Raw genomic sequence first — 20,315 nt, 5'->3', positions numbered from 1 at the left:
CCTCGAAGCAGTCAATAACGTTACTTACATGGGGTCAACCATCAGCAACACTCTCTCGCTTGATGTGGAACTGAAAAGAAGGCTTGGAAAGGCAAACACCATCATGGAACAACTAACAAAGAAGCTGTAGGAAAACAAGGCGCTGACAGAGCACACCAAGATCCAAGTCTACCAGACCTGCGTTTTCAGCACCCCACCATATGGAAGCGAGACCTGGAATACCTACATGAGGCAAGAGCGCCGGCTCAACTCCTTCCATATACGGTGCCTAAAACGCATCCCGAAAATCAGCTGGCAAGATCGCATCCCACACAGCGAGATCCTGCAGAGTGCAATTACCCTCAGCATGTACTCCCTGTTGAGCAAACACCGCCTTCGATGGCTGGGACACGTCCGACGCATGGAGGATGGGAGGCTGCCAAAGGACATCCTATATGGACAGCTGGCCACTGGCACCAGAAGAGTCGGCCGCCATCTTCCGTTTCAAGGATGTGTGCAAGAGGGACATGAAGGCATGCGACATTTCACCCGACGGCTGGGAAGTGCTGGCCGAGGATTGAGGCACCTGGAGAATGACGTTATGCAATGGCATAGTAGTCACTGACGCGAGGAGAGGCCAGTTGGCGGCAGAGAAACGTGAGACAAAGAAGAACGCGGTGGCAGCAACCCCAGTAACTCAGACTTCCCAGTATGTCTGCACCAACTGCAATAGGGACTGTTATTTGTGCATAGGCCTGCACAGCCACAGTAGACGATGCCAGCACCCAGAGACAGAGGACACTCCAAGGGCCCTATTCGCATGGTCCCTCAATACTGAGCCGCCAGTGATGATGATGATGATGATTTTTCTCTCTCTCTCTCTCTCTCCCTCTCTCTCTCTCTCTCTCTCTCTCTCTCTCTCTCTATATATATATATATATATATATATATATATATATATATATATATATATATAAACTGGCAACGAACAGTGTGAAACTTGTATCTAAGCCACCTGAATACTTTCGACACTTTAATGAATCATTTTCAAAGGCAAATACAAAACAGACAAGACAAATAAAACAGAAAAACGGTAATGTTTGCAAAACTTTACATGGCAGTTCCTACAGGAATTAAACCTTTAACTTTATTGTGTTTCAACTAGTTTATTTCAACTATTAGCGGATACTGGAAAATATCTGTATTGACATAGAAGTCCACGAGCCATTACGACATCTGTTATTTTATGTAAATCTATGTAAGCGCAAATTATATCCCGGATATTTTATTGATATCGTAGTCAGTATGGTCTATTAAGCAAATTTAGAGAATTATTTTAAAGAAAATGTGTCGGCTGCAAAATATAATTTTACTTGTGCATGGCTGACTGTTTCTAGTCTTCTTTGTTTAAACCGCTTGGTCGCAATGTTCTAAGGCGGCGTACCCAGTAAGATTCCTTTTCTTTCCTGGTTTGGGAACTCCAGTTGGGGTTATGAGCCATTGCAATAAGCGTTATATCACTGAAATTGTGGCCAGGGGAGGAGAATTATTCTGAAACCGGGCTTCTGTACATCTTTGTCATCCAATCAAATCTATGAAGGTTGATCCATTTGTGTAGCTTTACAGTTTCTTCAACGTACTGAAAGTTACAGATCTTACATGTGATGAGATAAATGACATTCTGTGTTTTGTACATTTTGTTTGGACCATGTACGTTTAGTTTTTCGCTAATCACTGTGCTAGAAAATATCCTGGTCTCTATCATATGTTGGCAGGTTTTGCACCTTAGATCGACACAGGGCCAGATTGACTAGTGTAGTCTTGATTAGTGATTGGCGTTAGCTTCACCCTGACTAGAATGTCCTTGAATTTCTGGGTCTCCGGTAGGCTACTATAGATTTGTTAGGGAGGATTAACTTTAGTATGTCTGACGATTCCGCGATGGGTCCTCACACTCACAAAATTATATAGTTCTCTACTCGACCTTAGCTGATAATTAACATTTTCTAAACAGACAAAAACATTACCTAATGGAAAATAACTTTCTAGAATAATCTAATGAACTTTGTTAACTTACAGCGCAATAACCTGTAAAATTCACTTAGGAAATTCCAAAACCCCAGACTCAAGTAAACATATTTACTCATTGTTGTTTACCTGAATAATAATCCTGATATTAAGCTAATACACATAGAAAATAATTTAGGTATGTATTAGTTACTGACATAAAATGAAATAAATAAAATTAATTTAAAAAATGTCAATCAGGTCAAGAGAAATGAACTCACTTTTGGACTTGGTCAAGTCCAGCATGCAATGTTACATTACAATGGCATGTAATGAAAAATCAAAGGTTTAAAACTAACAAACAAACCATGAAACACAATTAAATATACATAACATATGGTTCTGTGACTTGGGTTAAATTTGTGTTAATGTTTATTGCTCAGGATTGTCCAATGTATAATTGTGAAATTGATAGATGATATGCATGTGTTACTAGCACATTTTTACAACAAAGCAGGCTCATTGTGACCTATATTTCACCTTTTGCTTGATTTGGATACGTTTTTGCATTTAGCTCATGGCACTACGAGTATTTGGCATACTGCACACTGTCCTACATAGAATCATGAATATCGGAAGGTTAATGCGTCCTAATACGGTATGTATCCTTGCCAAAATAAGTCTCAGTGACCGATATATCATGCTCAGTGACATTGTTCAAAGTTTGCTAAAAATTCATTTCTTTGGTGCCGTTTTCGTTCCAGTAATGACACTAGATAGAAGGATGCACCTCTGTTACTACAACGCTCTTAAAATCAATGGTGAATGTGACCTATATTTTGGCTTTACTGACGTGACTTAAAGGCTATTTGTAAAGCACAATTCAATACGGGTGTTTGGGGATGGTACTATGATTGTGACGAAATGGTTAAAAATTTATGGCACTATTGATCACCCATTTCTTTCAGTTAAGTATCATGCACCATTTAGCAGTGAGTGTGTAAAAGAATTACTTTAAAAAAAACCCAAAACAATAGATGCATAACATCATTCCCTTCTACTCAACGTCCCATTTGTGCAAAAGTTGCTCGTATTGTCGCAGTTTGATTTTGGTTTTGTTCTGGAAATGTTCCACTTCTATAGTTTAGTAAATAAAATAGTCTCCGATTGCAAAAAAGATATTTCGGAACCGCTCAATGAGCCGAAAAGGTTTATTGAGCGCTTATAATGGAGGTTAGAGGCAAGAACGGAATTTAAACGGACCCACAGGGTAACAAATAGGGATAAAGCGGCAGTTTCATACTACTGTGTGTGTGTGTGTGTGTGTGTGTGTGTGTGTGCACAACGGTACGTATGCACCATTTTGTGTTTAAAGGACGTCAGCTCAATGCAAAGAATACATACTAATTTACTGACTCCAAGTGTTTAGATGACGCCTACTAAAATGAAAAATTATTGTATAAAAAATGTATGCAGTAAAATCATATGATATTTTAATTTGACTATAACAGTTTGAAAGGTATCGTTGAAAGAGAGATGTATGTATGTATGTATGTATGTATGTATGTATGTATGTATGTATGCCTGTAAATTAGTTTAAAAAAAAAGAAACAAAACTAGCAAATATTGTAAAATGAAGCAAATACTTTAATTATCAAAGTTATGAAATAACAATCTTATAGGAACGTGCAGTATTATGAACTGAATGCAAAGTAATCATTGCACGTTCTATTCAATTCCGAAAGAATCGAATCTTCCGAATCAATTTCAGATCTTCGAATGCAGTTGTCTGCCAACGGTCCGGATGTACCAAAATGGCATTGCTCCTCTCAGTAATGCACGATGGTCGCAAAATAATATTTTAGTCCAATGAGCAAATTGTAGTTCCAACTAATAATCTAACCGAATGTATACTCCCAATTATATATAAACACGATATTAAATACGTCTTCAGACGATGTTAAAACAAACATACGAAATAAAGCTCACTAAAATTGTTCAGTCCCACATACTTTTTATATACAAGCATAAGGAATGAAAACACATTTTGATCCTTCTTGCTACTTAATATTTGCAAATTTCGCACATCGTAAAAAACCCACCTGACCTAATCCATCCAGTTGAAAATAACTTTATTCTTCTAAAAGCACACTGACCACACAAGCCAATGAAAAATTACCCCAGAGATGTCAATATTGTTATTAATACTCGTAAACTATTACGTTAACAAATATTATTGATCCTACCCAATCTACACATTTAATATCTTCAAATAGATTTTTATACCCGTGTACAAAATTAAGTATCTAACATCTTTATTATAGACGATCATTATAATTTACATTGTATAATTTTCAATAAAAGAGAAATATGTGATAAAAAGTTATGATAAAAGGCAAATAAACAATTCAACACTCACCGATGTGCTTGTACATTATATTGGACGTAAAAATAATTTTTTACCGACTTATTTATCTGATCTTAAATCTAGATGACATTTAGAGGGGTTCCCAATACGATCTTGAAGATAGGATGTTGACTCTCCGTGTGCTGATAATGTTCTCATAGTGTTCTGTTCTGGGAATCGCATAGAATATATAAATATCTCCATGGAAGATAATACGTAGAATTCAATTAGTGTATACATCAGTCTTGATTATACATGTATTTGTAAATTCATATTATTACAAACCCAATAAGGATTTGCATTTTCATGGGCTTAAAATAATTTATTGACAAAGTTAGATTTCTCTGCAAAATCAACCTGTTCGATCTGTACTCTTATTACTCACACGGCTGCAGAGGCGTAATGTTGATCTGGTAATAAAAGTATCACAGGTTAGAGACCAGCCACCCAGAGCCGGCTTCCCCATTTTTTGTTATTGAGGAGGCACTTAGCCACCATTTCTCAAGCATAATATAGCTTTCATTGTGCTAAAAGTACAATCAAAACCCACGACCAAGAACTTATGACCCACAAACACATATATACATCGCGGATATAGTTACACCTTTTGTCCCTCTGTCCTCCCTATCGTTGGTCTGTATGTTGCTTTATCTAATTTGAGAAAAATTCAAAACTATTTATGTTTTCATGTAACCCATGTAACAATGAACAAGACAGGGACATAATTTCTTTCCCAAGAGTGCATGAGATTGTTTGAAAGGTCAAATGTACCCATCTTTCAATTTTGGTATCATGTTTATAAGACATACACATACTACCTTGTTTGGGTGAATTAATTTTAGTTACAATTTCATTTGTTTCGCCGGTGAGTATATGTCATTTTGGTTGATGTAAGAGGGTTTAAAACGTTACCTAAAATAATTTTTAAAACGTGAAAAGATGCATAAGAAATATTTATTTTGTCTCTCTCCTCTAATAATAATCCTGACAGGAACTAGAAAACATTCTGAATGATATATCTGAGTTGATGATGGAGTCACCAAAAAAAGAATACTCGTAGCGTACCAGTAATGACAGCGGCGGATGACTCTCCGCTTCAATTTGCCTATTGAAGCCAAATCTCAATTGTGGGGTCGACTGAATGCAAAATCGTTAATTGTAGTATATTTATTAGCGAATGCGTTAATTATTGTTCAAACGGATTCATACTGACTGAAAGAGGCTTAACCGTGCTTGGAGATCATTGAATGAGGATTAATAATAAGTGAGTGTATGCAGAAGATTGGATCTACGACATAGGTACCGATGAAACCTATGATACATTATGAAATAGAACTGTATTTAAATTACTCAATGGCTGCCGTTTCTAGGGTCAGGTATAAGAATGTTTAAATACATGCAATTATTTTTACTAATGTTGTGCTTTCAAGTAAAAGCCTGGGTGAAAGAAAAAATATAATTGCCAATGACTCTATCAAATGTGAAGAATCAGGAGAAACCCTAGAAAATACAATTTTAATATTGATGTCAATGCATGTAAAGGATCGGATTTTTTACATTGTAGTTGATCAACTTGATGGTTTTCTGCTATATATTGGTAATAAGTCAAGACCATGGATTTATAATCAACCAGTTGAAAAGCCTTCATCGGGACATTATCAATACTCTTTTCAACCGAAGGACTCCGTGGCCTGCTTCATTTCAGTGGTTAGACAAAACCAGCGTATACTTACCATATGTGAGGTAGAAGTTCTTGGCGGTAAGTAACATGAAATCTACACATTCAATGATTATTCGTTCAGTTTTAAAGAAAAATAATAGCACTTAGCAATAATTATTCCATTAACCTTGTCTCTTGGAAAGCGAAGTACAAACTTTCATTTGTACTATTTAGCAGAAGGATTTCCAGATCTAAGCCACTATCCCGCACGCCTTGAAAATTAGGTCCCAGTTTTCTATCGTGAAACTTAAAGTACTCTGATGGGCAGGGTCAGTGTCATTAAAGTAGTGAAATACATACATGCATACATACATACATACATACATACATACATACATACAATCAGTGCCGGATTACCCATTAAGCACACTAAGCACGTGCTTAGGTCACCAGCCCAACAGGGGCACCAGAAAAAATCCAAAATTAATTGTAAATTTTACAATTTAATGAATTATACATGATCGTTTGCATCTGCATGTATGAATATTTTGATTTAGAATGATGACAACACTGGTATTTTCCCACCCTTGTAGATTTTAACATTTTTGGTTTATTTTATTTTCACCTTTTCGTAGGAAGGGAGTGGGGCACCATAATATTTTCAGTGCTTAGGACCCTGGAACGCCTTAATACTGCACTGCATATACACATACAGTTTTCTACGGGGTCAATGTCTTTAAAGTTTCTAATTCACAGCCTAATCGCGGTGTTGATAAAGATTGGGAAGTTAGATGTACAAAAATATTGAAACAAAACTGTCCTTATTTCATAGCCTGATGGCAGTGTTTATAAAGATTGCCATAAGTCGTGCAGCACCAAACATAACTTACACCATGTGCAGAATGCATTGGAAAGTGAGGGAGAATTTTGTGGAAAAGGTATACTAAATGAAAAATGTTAATGTTGTTGACGCATTAGCAATGGCTAAATATACATTTAAATATGTCTCGTTAAAGTAATGGTAATAAACGTCTCATTACTTTACGTGCATATACCAAACCAAGTAATAAAAAAGGAAATGCTACATAAGTCAGTCTTTATGGCAAAAGTGAACATTTACTAGACAAGCGACTTACATTTAGACAATCTCGCTCTGTTTGTGGTCAATTTTCATCCATTCAAATAACATACCATCCACACAGAAGAATTGTTTTACCTTGTAGACTGCACACATAAATATATACTACTGCAGCAAAAGTTTGGGAAAACAATTTCATTTGTCCCAAACGGCATCATAGCAACAATCAAAGCATTAAAGGAATAAATTGGTACATCAGCAGAATGCATGATGGAATCAAATATGTCTTGCACGTTCTACAAAGTATTAAAATACCGTAATATGTAACATGGCACATACTACAATAAATATAAGAGACTCGTCGATATCTAATTTAGATGGTGCTCTATCTCGTAACTGAAGTTATTTTACAGCAATATCATATATATAATCATTAAAGCTTCGTTCAACGATGTACAACTAATGACATTTTACATTTTGTTGTAGCAGTTGTTGCTAGGTTATTTTAATAAGTATCTCACATTTATATTCTTTTAAACTTGCCATCTGCATTCGTTCATTCAATCTGACATAGTAAACTTGATAATTACACATAAAGTAACCTTAGTATCGACATCTAAAATATCTTCAAAGTGATATTCTTCACATCAATCCAGAGTGCCTTGACGGCAATTACTCAGAATTCTGCAACAAGCCTTGTGGACATTGTTATAGAGGTCAGCCGTGTAACAAGGACAACGGGACCTGTTTCAAGGGATGTGATCTGGGATGGAAAGGTGAAGCATGTGACACAGGTATAGTTTATAAACATTATGAAACAGTTCTTTTGGTCCGTTGTCCTTGCCGGTTTCTGCTTGATATTAAGTATTTTTAAATCATACTTTCCGCTGAAATTCACGATTTGGCAAAGTTGAGATTAATTTACAACTTTCCGTAGATAATCTTAATTTATGCGATATCTTCTTAATTGAAAAATGATCGTTATCTGTTTGATATCGTAAGCATTGTGATTAATTTGATGTTTAAATAACTTAAATATATTTGAAAATTTATATCTCCTTTCCCCATATTTTTAAAAGTACTTGCATTCCATTCTTGGTTTTCGCTTTCTACCGAGTGTGAATGAAACATCGAGTATGTGTTGTTAATGGATAGTTGAGGAATAAGTATACAGGATACCTAATTGGAGCGCTAGCAAAAGTAAGAATTTCAAAGTCGGGCACCTTACATGAATGCGTGTTGTAGATGCGATTCCACATTTCGATGTATGTTCATACCGTAACGATATTATATTTTCAGGATTTTGCGTCCTTTACCTTCAACTTTATACACATTTCGAATGATTTTAAAATACTTTTGTTCGGACTAAAATTCTCTCTTCGAAATGAAAATAACCTGTATTCAAATATAAATATTCGATGACATCAGAAAATGTCGGCAATTAATGTTTTGTGCCTCCACCACCCAATGCAAATACAATGTTTCGACAGGGCCTTAAAAATAAGGAACTTGTGTTAGGGCACCAGAGTCAAGAGAAAATGGATATTCCGACGCCGTGACTCCCCTGATTGATGTTATGGAATGTTGGACATCCAACTCATTCGATATGTCATCAGTATAAACGTGCTTGATAAATTTGAGTCAAATTCCTTGTTACAATTATGCTACAATAAAACCCAGAAAAGGGCAAAGTCATATCAATACAATTTCGCGTGCCCGATGTATTTGAAACCTAAAATACATTGATGAAGTAATACTGAAAAATCCAAAGTCAGGCGGACGGATAATTAGGGGCCATAAGTTTGCTAAATGATAATACAGATCCCTGGAAATTAAAACGGCCTAATATATATCCGTATTTAAAACAGTGTTGCAAAACTGGCATAGATGGAGTGGGTCGGTGCATAACTCCCATAATGATGCCACAGAACGCAAAGAAATCAAATTCATACAAGGTCTTATGAAGACGAAGGTGAATGCTAAATTATATTGAAATCAACAATCCTTTCGTAATGTTATACTGCAGAAACCAAAGTTAGAAGGATTCAATAGCACGGTTATAACTAATCTAAGATATTTGTAGGATACTGCAAATCTAATCAGTTAATGCTCTTAGCAATGTAAGGTTGCATGGGAAATTTCGCTTATATTCAAATATTCTAATTAAAGTAACGCTGCAGTCATGAATGTCAGGAGGATAGAAGAAAAATAAAACATGGTTTGCAAATGATGTTGTGCAACATTGGAATCAAGGTCAAATCCATGTAAGTCGTAACTCAGCCTTGTTAGGTTAAGGTATGCCGTACAAGCCAAGTCAGTAGGAAGGTCATTCAGAAGATATTATACTCCTAAATTAAGTCGCAGAACGCTCAGATCAGGAAACTTTCAAGGTCTCAACGGTATAAATAAGCACGAAACATTCAGTTGAAATCCAACAATCCTTCGAAAGTTCTGCTGTGGAAATGACAGTCAGAAGAATACACAGACAGGGGCCATAACTCTAAGAATTGTTGACAATAAATATCTGGCTTTTAATGTCCTATCAGTATGAGGCTTCATACTAGATTTTGTTAAAATCACAAAATTTCTAGTGATGTTATGTTGCGGAAAAAATTGTTTAAATGATTCTATCATTTAAGGAATAATTATTTTTATCAAATCCAACATAAGAACAAGAATCTCGTGCATGCTTTACGTATTCTCGTTGAATCAGAATGCGAAAACGGAACATATGGCTATGGATGCAACAAAACATGCGGTAACTGTCTCGGTGGCAACAGAAGTTGTTCAATGAGGGATGGAAATTGCACGTCCGGTTGCATCGAGGGATGGCAGGGCATCACATGCAAACAGAGTATGATTTTTTTTCTACAGAAGAAATTAACAATTTATAATTGTAAACGACAGTACAATCTATAGAAAAGTTTCTATTTTTTTACATATTGTCCACATATAAATTGTAAATGATTTTATTGATTTTAAATTTTACATATTGTTAGTATAACTTTATACCAATTACGCTTGTGTTTATCTCTTAACAGTAGCCCTTTCTGTTGCCAAATAAATTATTCACTTGCACAGTCAAATGTCTGCCATATCTTTCAAGTATAAATACTTGCGGTGTTGCCCTGAAATTTAAATCAATAAATTTTCGTAAGGAGACAGCAAGTAAAAACTTGGGTCAGGAGCATGGATTTCGAATCAGGGCATGACAAACAAGAAGTAAATTCGTCACAAGAAGTGCATTAAGGTTCGACTACCGTTAACATGATACCGCATAGGCAGCGCCAGTTGTTGATATCTACTTCAAAGACTGAATTAAAAAATGAAAGCTGAGATTAGCTTTTAACACGACAAGGAAGACTAAATTTGATTTTGCACTTTTTTTTGTGATTTAATAAAGAGCTAGATAACTTGCTCGATGAATTGTATTTACCAGTGCGTTAATTTATGAAAGCAGACACTACTAAAGATAATATTTGAGGAAACTCACGTCACATTGTCTTGAATATGTGACAAGGAATAGAGTAATAAATCATGACTAGTAGTTTGTTGCAAAAATCGTGACGCAATCTTGAGCAAACTTTACAAAAAACCCAGATATATACTATTCAGGGTTTCACTGCATTCGTGAATGACACATGCGAAATGCAAGATGTACTGTATAAACGTCAACTACTATAGATTATCTTTATACCGCTTAAGCACTGTTAGCTTAACATTTTGTAAATTTTGTAACGCAAAATGCAGATCTTAAACAAACATTTGCAAAAGTACATTTTAAAACAAACCAATCTAATATCGATTGGTCAACACTGAAATCAAGACTAAATTTAATCTGCACTCTTGTAATGGTAAAACAAGCAACACTGCACTCAAGACTAAATTTAATCTGCTCTCTTGTAATGGTAAAACAATCAAGACTGCACTAAAGACAAAATTTAATCTGCTCTCTTGTAATGATAAAACAAGCAACACTGCAATCAAGACTAAATTTAATTTGCACTCTTGTAATGGTAAAACAAGCAACACTGCAATCTAGGCTAAATTTAATTTGCACTCTTGTAATGGTAAAACAAGTAACACTGCGCTCAAGACTAAATTTAATTTGCACTCTTGTAATGGCAAAACAAGTAACACTGCACTCAAGACTAAATTTAATTTGCACTCTTGTAATGCTAAAACAAGCAACACTGCAATCAATACTAAATTTAATTTGCACTCTTGTAATGGTAAAACAAGCAACACTGCAATCATTACTAAATTTAATTTGCACTCTTGTAATGCTAAAAGAAGCAACACTGCAATCAATACTAAATTTAATTTGCACTCTTGTAATGGAAAAACCAGCAGCTACATAAGCTGCTCGAGAAATTGCATTGCTTGAAATTTTATGAAAGCAAATTTTACTTCAAGGAATATTTGATGAAACCCATGCAATCCAATCATGCGCTGAATATGTGATATCGAATACACGTATCAAATAAGCAGCAGTAGTTTGTGACCAAACGTACGACTGAATTTTGAACAAATTTTCAGTTAGGCATATACATAAAAGTAAAAGTAGTGCAAAAGGTATATTCCATATTTAAAAGGCAGGGCAGAAAGATTATTTAATGTTATGGACAATAATGAAATAGAAGGGAGGAACGGGTATTTAAGGTCGTATACCCTATTTAAATGACAAGGCAGAGCTGGCATATAAGGTTATGGACCATGTATAAAGTTTCTATCGCATTCGTTACATATGAAATTGGTTTAGTTATGTTGAATGTTATACTTAATGTGATTTGACGAGTTTCCATTTAATAATCATCGAATGCGCTGTTCTCGCTAGAATGCAAAAACGGAACTTACAGTTATGGATGCAATGAGACATGTGGAAGATGTTATGGAGGAAATAATAGTTGTTTCGTCACGAATGGATACTGCATTGGTGGATGTGAAGCAGGATGGCAGGGTGATACATGCAAAATTGGTCAGTTACATTACATATGCCTGCATAATATATTTCATTTTATATCAAGTCTCCGGAAATGCAACTGGTAGTGCTGCAGATATTGTTTTTTATCGTAATACTTATTAAGGAATCTTCGGGAAAGAGGGACAATTCAAATTGAAGAAAATAATGTGACTTCAATAAAAATAAATTCGAATATTAAAGTTTTTTTAAATAAAGTATATAATTTTACATTTCCCAATTTTAGGAATCATTTACACTTTTTGGTGGCCTACTACATGAATCGTCTCATAAAGTCTATGTCAAGCTGTGTTCAAAACCCAACGGGGGGAGAGAGAGAGAGAGAGAGAGAGAGAGAGAGAGAGAGAGAGAGAGAGAGAGAGAGAGAGAAAGACGAATTTCAATCCTGTTGAAAGAGGTGTCTCTTGACGATAAAGATGTGGCTACATCTGGGGAATTGGCTTGCGAGAGGTACGTGGGATGCTGTAAGGACAGAAGCCTGTTTGAGTTTCTGGCGAACAATTTTTTTTATTGAAACACTCAACATATAAAATTACATCCCAATATCAAACTACATAAGCTTAAATGACGGATATAAGAGATACATATAAAACTACGATATTCTTTCACTTACCAATATCATAGATTGTATAATTTCTGCTTTTTAAAATATAATAGAGATAATTAAATATCGAATAAGTTCGCGATAGCAAAAGCATCTAAAATTCAATATTTCATACTAATACTGTAATTGAAATATATGTTGCTGAATTTATTCTAAAATATCAACATATTAAACTCTATTATTTAAAGAGTATTTTATTTCTAAATTAACTATTACTGAGTTTGAAGTTGGTAGTGAACGTTGCTTTTTACTATAATCAATAATATAATTACAAGTAAATATAAGTTCTTCAAACAATTAAACTTTCCTATACATGATATTAACGAATAGTAAAGAAATATTAAAATAATCTAATGTTAAAACATACTGATGTTAGATTAACATCTTAACACTAAAAATTCTTATAACACTAAAAATCCTTATACTGTATGAAAAATTGTGCATAGACGATGTTCTTACCTGTAAAGACAGAAGCTTGTTTGAGTTTCTGGCGAACAAACTGGAGTGCCCTTGGGCTGGGGCTTTTTATATCAGTTTCTTAGGACAAAGCCAAATATGGACATGTGCCTAGCTCTTGTGATCGCCAGCATCCCAGTGTGAGGCTTCATAGTCTCGTACAGATTATCGTCTGGGTTTATGTACGTCATTAGACAGACAATTCTACCACTGAGCTGATAGCTTAGTCAGGAATGTTAGGCTTCCGCTATGCGGTAACGTACACAACTTAGCGAGTGTAGTGTTTGCTGACTATGATACAAGGGAAATGCATGCATAAGACGATTTTGTATTTGTTCATAAGGGCGCAATCTTTGTTAAATAGTATATAATTGTAATACCGAAATAAATGGATTTAATCTCAATATATTTTAATAGAAAATTACTTTCAATATAAATTAATCAAAACTTACTTTTAATACAATTTAGAGAAAATTTCAATCTTATTACTTGTACTAAAAATTTCTGTCCTAATATATTTATCAACTTTTTTTCTGATTTGTAGTGACACCGAGGTCAATGTCGATCTAATTTTCTACGATAAAGTCTATTATCCATTATTATCTATAATACGTAATGATTACAAAGCAAACTATAAGGAAAGGCACGAAAACTGCTTTGAATCTAAAATTAAGTGAGACCTACATGTATTCCCTTGATACGCACAACCATGAGTAAGTGGTTTCTAGTTAAAGCCAGGTATTTGTCTTTATACAGATGACCAGTACACTTAATACAGCCTGTGGCCATGTGACTCGTTTCACACAAGTAATTTCTATAAATTGTTAGCGTTTAAAAACTTATGCTTTTTAATGTGTGCTTTTCACATTGTATGTTTTTTAACTAACTTCTACTTTTAATTTAATGACTTACCATTTTACTAATCTTAAATTAATCATCCGTGAGTTCCTACGAAATTATTCAATTTGACTGATACAGCTCATAAATGAACGTCATATTTACTGCTGTCTTGAAAATATATTTTCAAATACTGAAATATATTGTACGTTTGAATTCTCTGATTTCAGAAAACAAGAATAGACCCGAGGCTAAGTCACATGGCAGTATGATTCTAATCATCGTTGTTGTCATTGTGGTTCTTGTTACTCTGATAGTAATTGCTGTCTTAGTCGTGATCATAAAAAGGAGAATACAAAGGTAATGTTGCACAACAGGTTACATTAAGAATAAATATATGTAAGATCCTATATGATATGATTTCTGACTAAATATAGCACATCAACCAACAACTCCCACACTCACACGTACACACACAGACACTGCATTTCTCATATCAACTTTTATATACATTGAATTATGTCGTATGAATCCGGGATGGTAGAAGAATTTGATGCGAATGAATTACTAGCTGTATTTGCGTGTGCCTCTCTCACACTAACACCTGTGGAAGCGACTCCATATCATTGTTTTTTTAAGATATATGCATAGTCGAAATGGCATTGTATTTAACAAATAAAGGCAATGCGAGGTGACTTGTAGCCCAATGTGCAGTTCTGGAGTCTCCATATATATATATATATAAGAAATGAATTTGCCAATGTGCCGGATACGCACACACACAGATATATATATATAGATATATATATATATATATATATATATATATATATATATATATATATATATATATATATATATATATATACGTTATCATTTTACTAGAAAACATCATGATAAGACGATGAAAGAGGAAAAAATCTTCGTTTCGGTGAGCGAGGGTAAGCTTTGCAATGATTTACGACTTGAAGAAGATGAAGATGTCGAAGAAATGTCTGTTCTGAGCGGTAAGTTATCTTCACGTGCGCGCGCAATATTATATACATGGAAATATAATTGTTTTCTTCTGCCTTTATACTACTGCTCAGACGTCATGCATTTGTAATCACTGAAACAAAACGTAAGAAGCACACAATTTAATTGTTCAATAACGTCAACAGGTTTTGTTAAGCTGCTTCTACATTTGATCTGCAATTACCAATAGCAGGACTGCTAGCGCTTATTTGTCGTTACTGTGTACTTAATGCAATAGCTAATAGCATGCAAAATATTGTTACAAGTCTATGCTCTTAAAATAAGTAACAGAAAAGAATGAAGAGAACAAGCTCTGTGCAATTTAATAAATTTTATGTTTACCTAGAATACAAAGTGAAAAATGAGAAGAAAGAACTTACGGTATTGCGAATTAAATCCAAAAATAATCCAAGAATTGAAGACACAAGTTCTAGTAATAAAAAGTCCTGATAAAAGTTCAAGTCCCTAAGAGATCCAAAAGTGGAAGCAATGACGTGTCTGTTATAGCCTGCGAAGTACTGATGTGTTAACAGCCTATATAATCCTGATAATAAGCTCATACACATAGAGAATAATGAAGTTAGTTTCAGTTGTTTACATGAAAGAAATATAGAAAATAGTCAATCAGGTCAAGCAGAAATGAACTCAGTTTTGGAAAAGATCAAGTCCAGCAAACAATGTTACATTACAATAACATGTAATGAAATAAAAAATTTTTTTTTTAAACTAACATTCAAACGATCAAATTAAATATACATAATATAAATGAAGCGTTTAATTACGGAAAGCTTGGCGGGGTCTTTTTGACCTTTTATTTTAAAGTTATTGGCCTTGCATGTTTGGAATAGTCTGAATTCGGCAGGTTAGAAATTAACTTACCATCGTTTTCAGAAGGAGTCTACCACAATACAGAGAAAAAGACGCAGTTGATTGCCCAGCGTATACCAGTTTTGAAGTTCTGGGACCACGTCATGACCAAGAAAGCAAACAAGGCAGAACTTGAATCAGAATTCCACGTAAGTAACAGTTTTCAATTAAGAACAATAAAACTATAATAATGATATTGGAATGTAATTTTATATGTTTGTATGCTCCCAAGTTTTGGAGGAAAGTAAAATGGAAACAGATTCTCTTTGACTGCGTTGTTCAAGCAAGTGTAGAACTATAGGCTGTTCAAGGTAATGAAATTTAAAATCATAAATACGAGAGGCTGAGAGATGATCTTAATAATTTTGAAATTTGTGCTGATGAAGAAAAACTCTACAACATTTTAAAAATCAGTATTTGATATTTGTTATAAGGTTTTATTTATTCACATTTATTATGGCTCCTTGAAATGTAATATGGCAAGCAAACTATTCTTAATTTTGTCAATAGCGAAAGATACTACCATACTATATGCCGTATCATACCATACCTTACTCCATTATACCGTACCGTACCATACAATACAATCACATGCAATAACATAGCATAAAAAAGCAATCAAGATAATAAGGTGTTGATAAAGTAAATCTTACAAACTCTATCATTAGTGACTCTATTCGTATTTACGTTCAGATTTGTACGATTTAGGAATATGTCGCCTCTACGGATACATCAAACTATATATCATAACATGTGATAATTACTTTTGTTTTGCAGGAATTAACTGAAGGATTATCGAAGAAGCACGACGTGGCTCTAGCAAATCCTACAAAGAATCGATACAAATTCATGTATCCATGTTGGTTTCCCCTGTTTTATGCATGCTTGAGTTATCAGTACTTTTCTTTACGATGGCCAAGAGATTTTACGTTCAAATAAACGTTTTTAAAATATGGCAAGCTCGTTTCTATATAAAATATTCAGATTACACGATGTCATGATGAACATATAACTTATTGTTCCCTCGAATCAGGACAAAGGGTCTTTAGAGAAAGAAACATAATTGTACGTAAACTACGGCAAGTTAAATATGTAACGACTTATTACACACACACACACACACACACACACACACACACATATATATATATATATATATATATATATATATATATATATATATATATATATATATATATATATATATATATATATATATATATATATATTCCTTCAATCAGTCATTTAATGATTAATTTCATTTAGAATAGAGCATCTCAGAGTTTCTTACAGAAATCGAAATTCAATATTGTACCAGACATACAAAGCCTATTTTCCTAACGAAATGGGAAACTCTATTTTGCAGATGATTTTAACAGAGTGGCATTAAAAAGAGATTTAACGCAGATAACAGAGAATCTGAACCAAACCGACTATATTAACGCTAGTCACATAAAGGTAATTTATAATAATAATAATAAATGCTACTACTACTACTACCAATAATAATAATAATAATAATAATAATAATAATAATAATAATAATAATAATAATATTATTATTATTATTATTATTACAACATTTATTAATATGAACTTAATTATTCTTCTCAAGAATGTTAAGAAAATAATATGAAACGTATAACTAAGTATTAAGGCCTTTGATAAGAAACCTATAACTAAGCATTAAGGCCGTTGACGAAGTTCATAGTTTAAGGTTATGCTTTTTTTTTGGTGAAAAACTAGAATACTTTGCTATTGATAATTTCGTGTAGTATTTCTCAAGTAAAGACCGTAAGGTGTCTGCGCTCTAAGCAAATATTAAGTTTATTCAATTTGAACATAAAAGAAAGCAGGTAGAAGATATTAAATTTATGCAACTGAAATGTAATTTAAAAATTAAATAGGACTTACTATTTTATTATATATATGCAAGCACAAATAGACGGATAGATGGACGGATAGATAGTAAGATAGAAACAGAGATAGATGGATAAATGCACAGATAGAAAGAGCAAGGAGATGAAGTGTGTGTTTGTGTTTGTGTGTGTGTGTGTGTGTGTGAGAGAGAGAGAGAGAGAGAGAGAGAGAGAACCGAATATCACGAATCACATCGCCTCTTCATGTATTAGATATATTTTGCAGGTTTATAAAAATTATGAGATACAACGTTATGATTTATGCATATTTAGGTTTACCTGTATGCCGTAAGATAAATGAAAAAAAAAACGTTTTTCTTATAGGGCTTTGAAGGTCGGAAAAACTACATTGCTTGTCAGGGTAAGTATAAAGGATATATGGGGCTGATTATAGTCATTTGCCACTGGTGTGATCAAAGGTGAAATGAGTAATCTTAAAAAATCCTGCGTGCACAGAACACACACATACATACATACATACATACATACATACATACATACATACATACATACCTATCTACATACATACATACATACATACATACATACATACATACATACATACATACATTTCTTTCACTAGTAAGTATTATGAAATTGTTTTTCGTTCACAGGTCCGACAGACAAAACAATATGTGACTTTTGGTGGATGATTTGGCAGGAAAAAACAGAATGTATTGTCATGCTTACCAATCTTGTTGAAATGGGAAAGGTTTGTCCAACATGCGTTTCTTGATGTTCATTATACTTGAATATCTCCACATGGCGTGAGTTATATTGGAATCAAATGTCTTTTTTTTAATTTTTTTTTATAGATCTAAGATATTGTCGGAAATTGTATTTAGTTAGGTTCTTAATTTTTATGATAAACAGATATACAGCTGTATAGAAGAGAACTGATGCAACGTTTACCACATGAATGAAGAGGACTGTCATTGATGGCCGATTTTGATATTGAACAGACCATCTTTACTCATGCAAACTGTGGCATTCTACATATTAAAAAATACTCTTTCTTAAATTTAGCAATCTTTAGAACTAGAAAAGTATGAAGTCGTCTTAAAGTCCCACAATAACAAGAGTCAGACGCGCTTGTGAAAAAATATAGAGGCGCTGGTACAAAAAAATCAAGAGCATAGTTTTCAATTAGTCGAAGAGGTAAAGAACACAAAGTTGACTACAAATACAAGAACCGTCATGTCAAAAATAAAATTTAAAAAATAACGGATCACTGCAAAATAAAATCATAACTCTTAAATGTTATGACGCGTCTAGTTTGATTGCATATGTACCATTTTATAGGGGTGGTGCAAAGATGGTTGCTGGCGTTGGTGACCAGTCAGAACAGCCAGAGAGATACTCCAGCTGTTGAAAAACAGCCAGAATGGCTGCAACACGACGAAATTCCAGAAGCAGTTTAAAAAACAGGGAAAGCTATTCCCACTTCCTGATCTGCTTTGTTATGTTGAGTATATAGCCAACATTCTTGGAGCAGCCCTTGAATATGTTTGAGAACTGACGCAATAAGACAGGCTATCACTAACTGCATTTGATTGAAACATCAGGAAAATATGCGGTGAATATTGTAAAGAAGCCCCTTCTCCAAAAGCCCTTGAAATGGATGCATATTTTCATAAGTGATTTTATGGCTTAGCAACACGCAAGAAAAACCGAGAAAGAGATACAGAAAGTCTATTTATGCTGATGAGAGACAAGTCATTTGGCGAGTTTTGAGCACGTCTTGCAAATACAATTGTCACATACCGCTAAATGTATATATTAATGAACTAGCGGAGGCTATCACTAATCTTGAATCAAGATCTGACGGTAGAAATAACACTTCCTGGTGGCAACGCTTGGCATTCCAGGAGCAGAAACACACTTTGTAGAAAGATTCGTAAAGGATGACCACATTTTCATACAAAATATGACATGCTGTAACATACGGACATATACTTAATCAAAAACAGAGTCTTCTAAGCAACCACAGTCAGATGACGTAGAAATGATACAAATAGCATAATCACACTACTACATTTTTAAGTAGGCAGAAGGGTCTGAAAAATCTCTTCCTCTGACGGAACTTTACTATCGTAACAAAAACGTATTCGGACGGGTTCAAGGTTACATTTGTTGTGGCATCAGAAATATTTACTGGATACTTCAACAAGCCAGAGATTACAAAAGAGCAAGTTAATGAGCTTGGAATTGGTCGAGGTTCATTCATAGCATTTCACCACCGAACAACTAAAGGGACCGATCTAAACTTTTATGAGCCGCTGATGAGCATGCTTGCTTCAAAACGGCTGCAAGAATAGCCTTCCATTCTTGAAGAAGAATTGCACCTAAAGGATGATAAACTAATTAACTAGCTTTTTCGTATACGTTCCGCGATATCATCAGCTGCAATCACATTCGTGAAGACATGACGCTAAAGGACAGTGAAATGGCTTATTGATTCGAATTTCTTGCAAGCAATTTCGTATTTCTTCTGTCCGCAGTTTCA

General features: G+C 34.2%; 1 protein-coding gene across 5 annotated transcripts in view; it reads left to right on the top strand.

The window, feature by feature from the left end:
- The window catches only part of LOC149796249 (receptor-type tyrosine-protein phosphatase alpha-like), a 68,646-nt gene that overhangs the window by 12,929 nt on the left and 35,402 nt on the right, over window positions 1-20,315 (top strand). For 2 of the 5 annotated variants that reach the window (XM_089960885.1, XM_089960881.1), the window contains 11 exons: window positions 5,958-6,152; window positions 7,788-7,925; window positions 9,845-9,985; window positions 11,969-12,109; window positions 14,240-14,369; window positions 14,895-15,016; window positions 15,915-16,039; window positions 16,668-16,749; window positions 17,257-17,348; window positions 18,134-18,170; window positions 18,424-18,521. In XM_089960885.1, the coding sequence (XP_089817011.1) occupies window positions 5,958-6,152; window positions 7,788-7,925; window positions 9,845-9,985; window positions 11,969-12,109; window positions 14,240-14,369; window positions 14,895-15,016; window positions 15,915-16,039; window positions 16,668-16,749; window positions 17,257-17,348; window positions 18,134-18,170; window positions 18,424-18,521 (1,301 nt within the window). The remainder of the gene's footprint in view (window positions 1-5,957; window positions 6,153-7,787; window positions 7,926-9,844; window positions 9,986-11,968; window positions 12,110-14,239; window positions 14,370-14,894; window positions 15,017-15,914; window positions 16,040-16,667; window positions 16,750-17,256; window positions 17,349-18,133; window positions 18,171-18,423; window positions 18,522-20,315) is intronic. The other 3 variants (XM_089960883.1, XM_089960882.1, XM_089960886.1) reach the window with 3 other exon arrangements.

This window comes from Sinohyriopsis cumingii, chromosome 6, assembly GCF_028554795.1.
Source record: "Sinohyriopsis cumingii isolate HCF-2022 chromosome 6, ASM2855479v2, whole genome shotgun sequence".
Lineage (NCBI taxonomy): Eukaryota > Metazoa > Mollusca > Bivalvia > Unionida > Unionidae > Sinohyriopsis > Sinohyriopsis cumingii.
The sequence above is the reverse complement of the archived record's forward strand: the minus strand, read 5'-3'. Positions and strand labels throughout refer to the sequence as shown.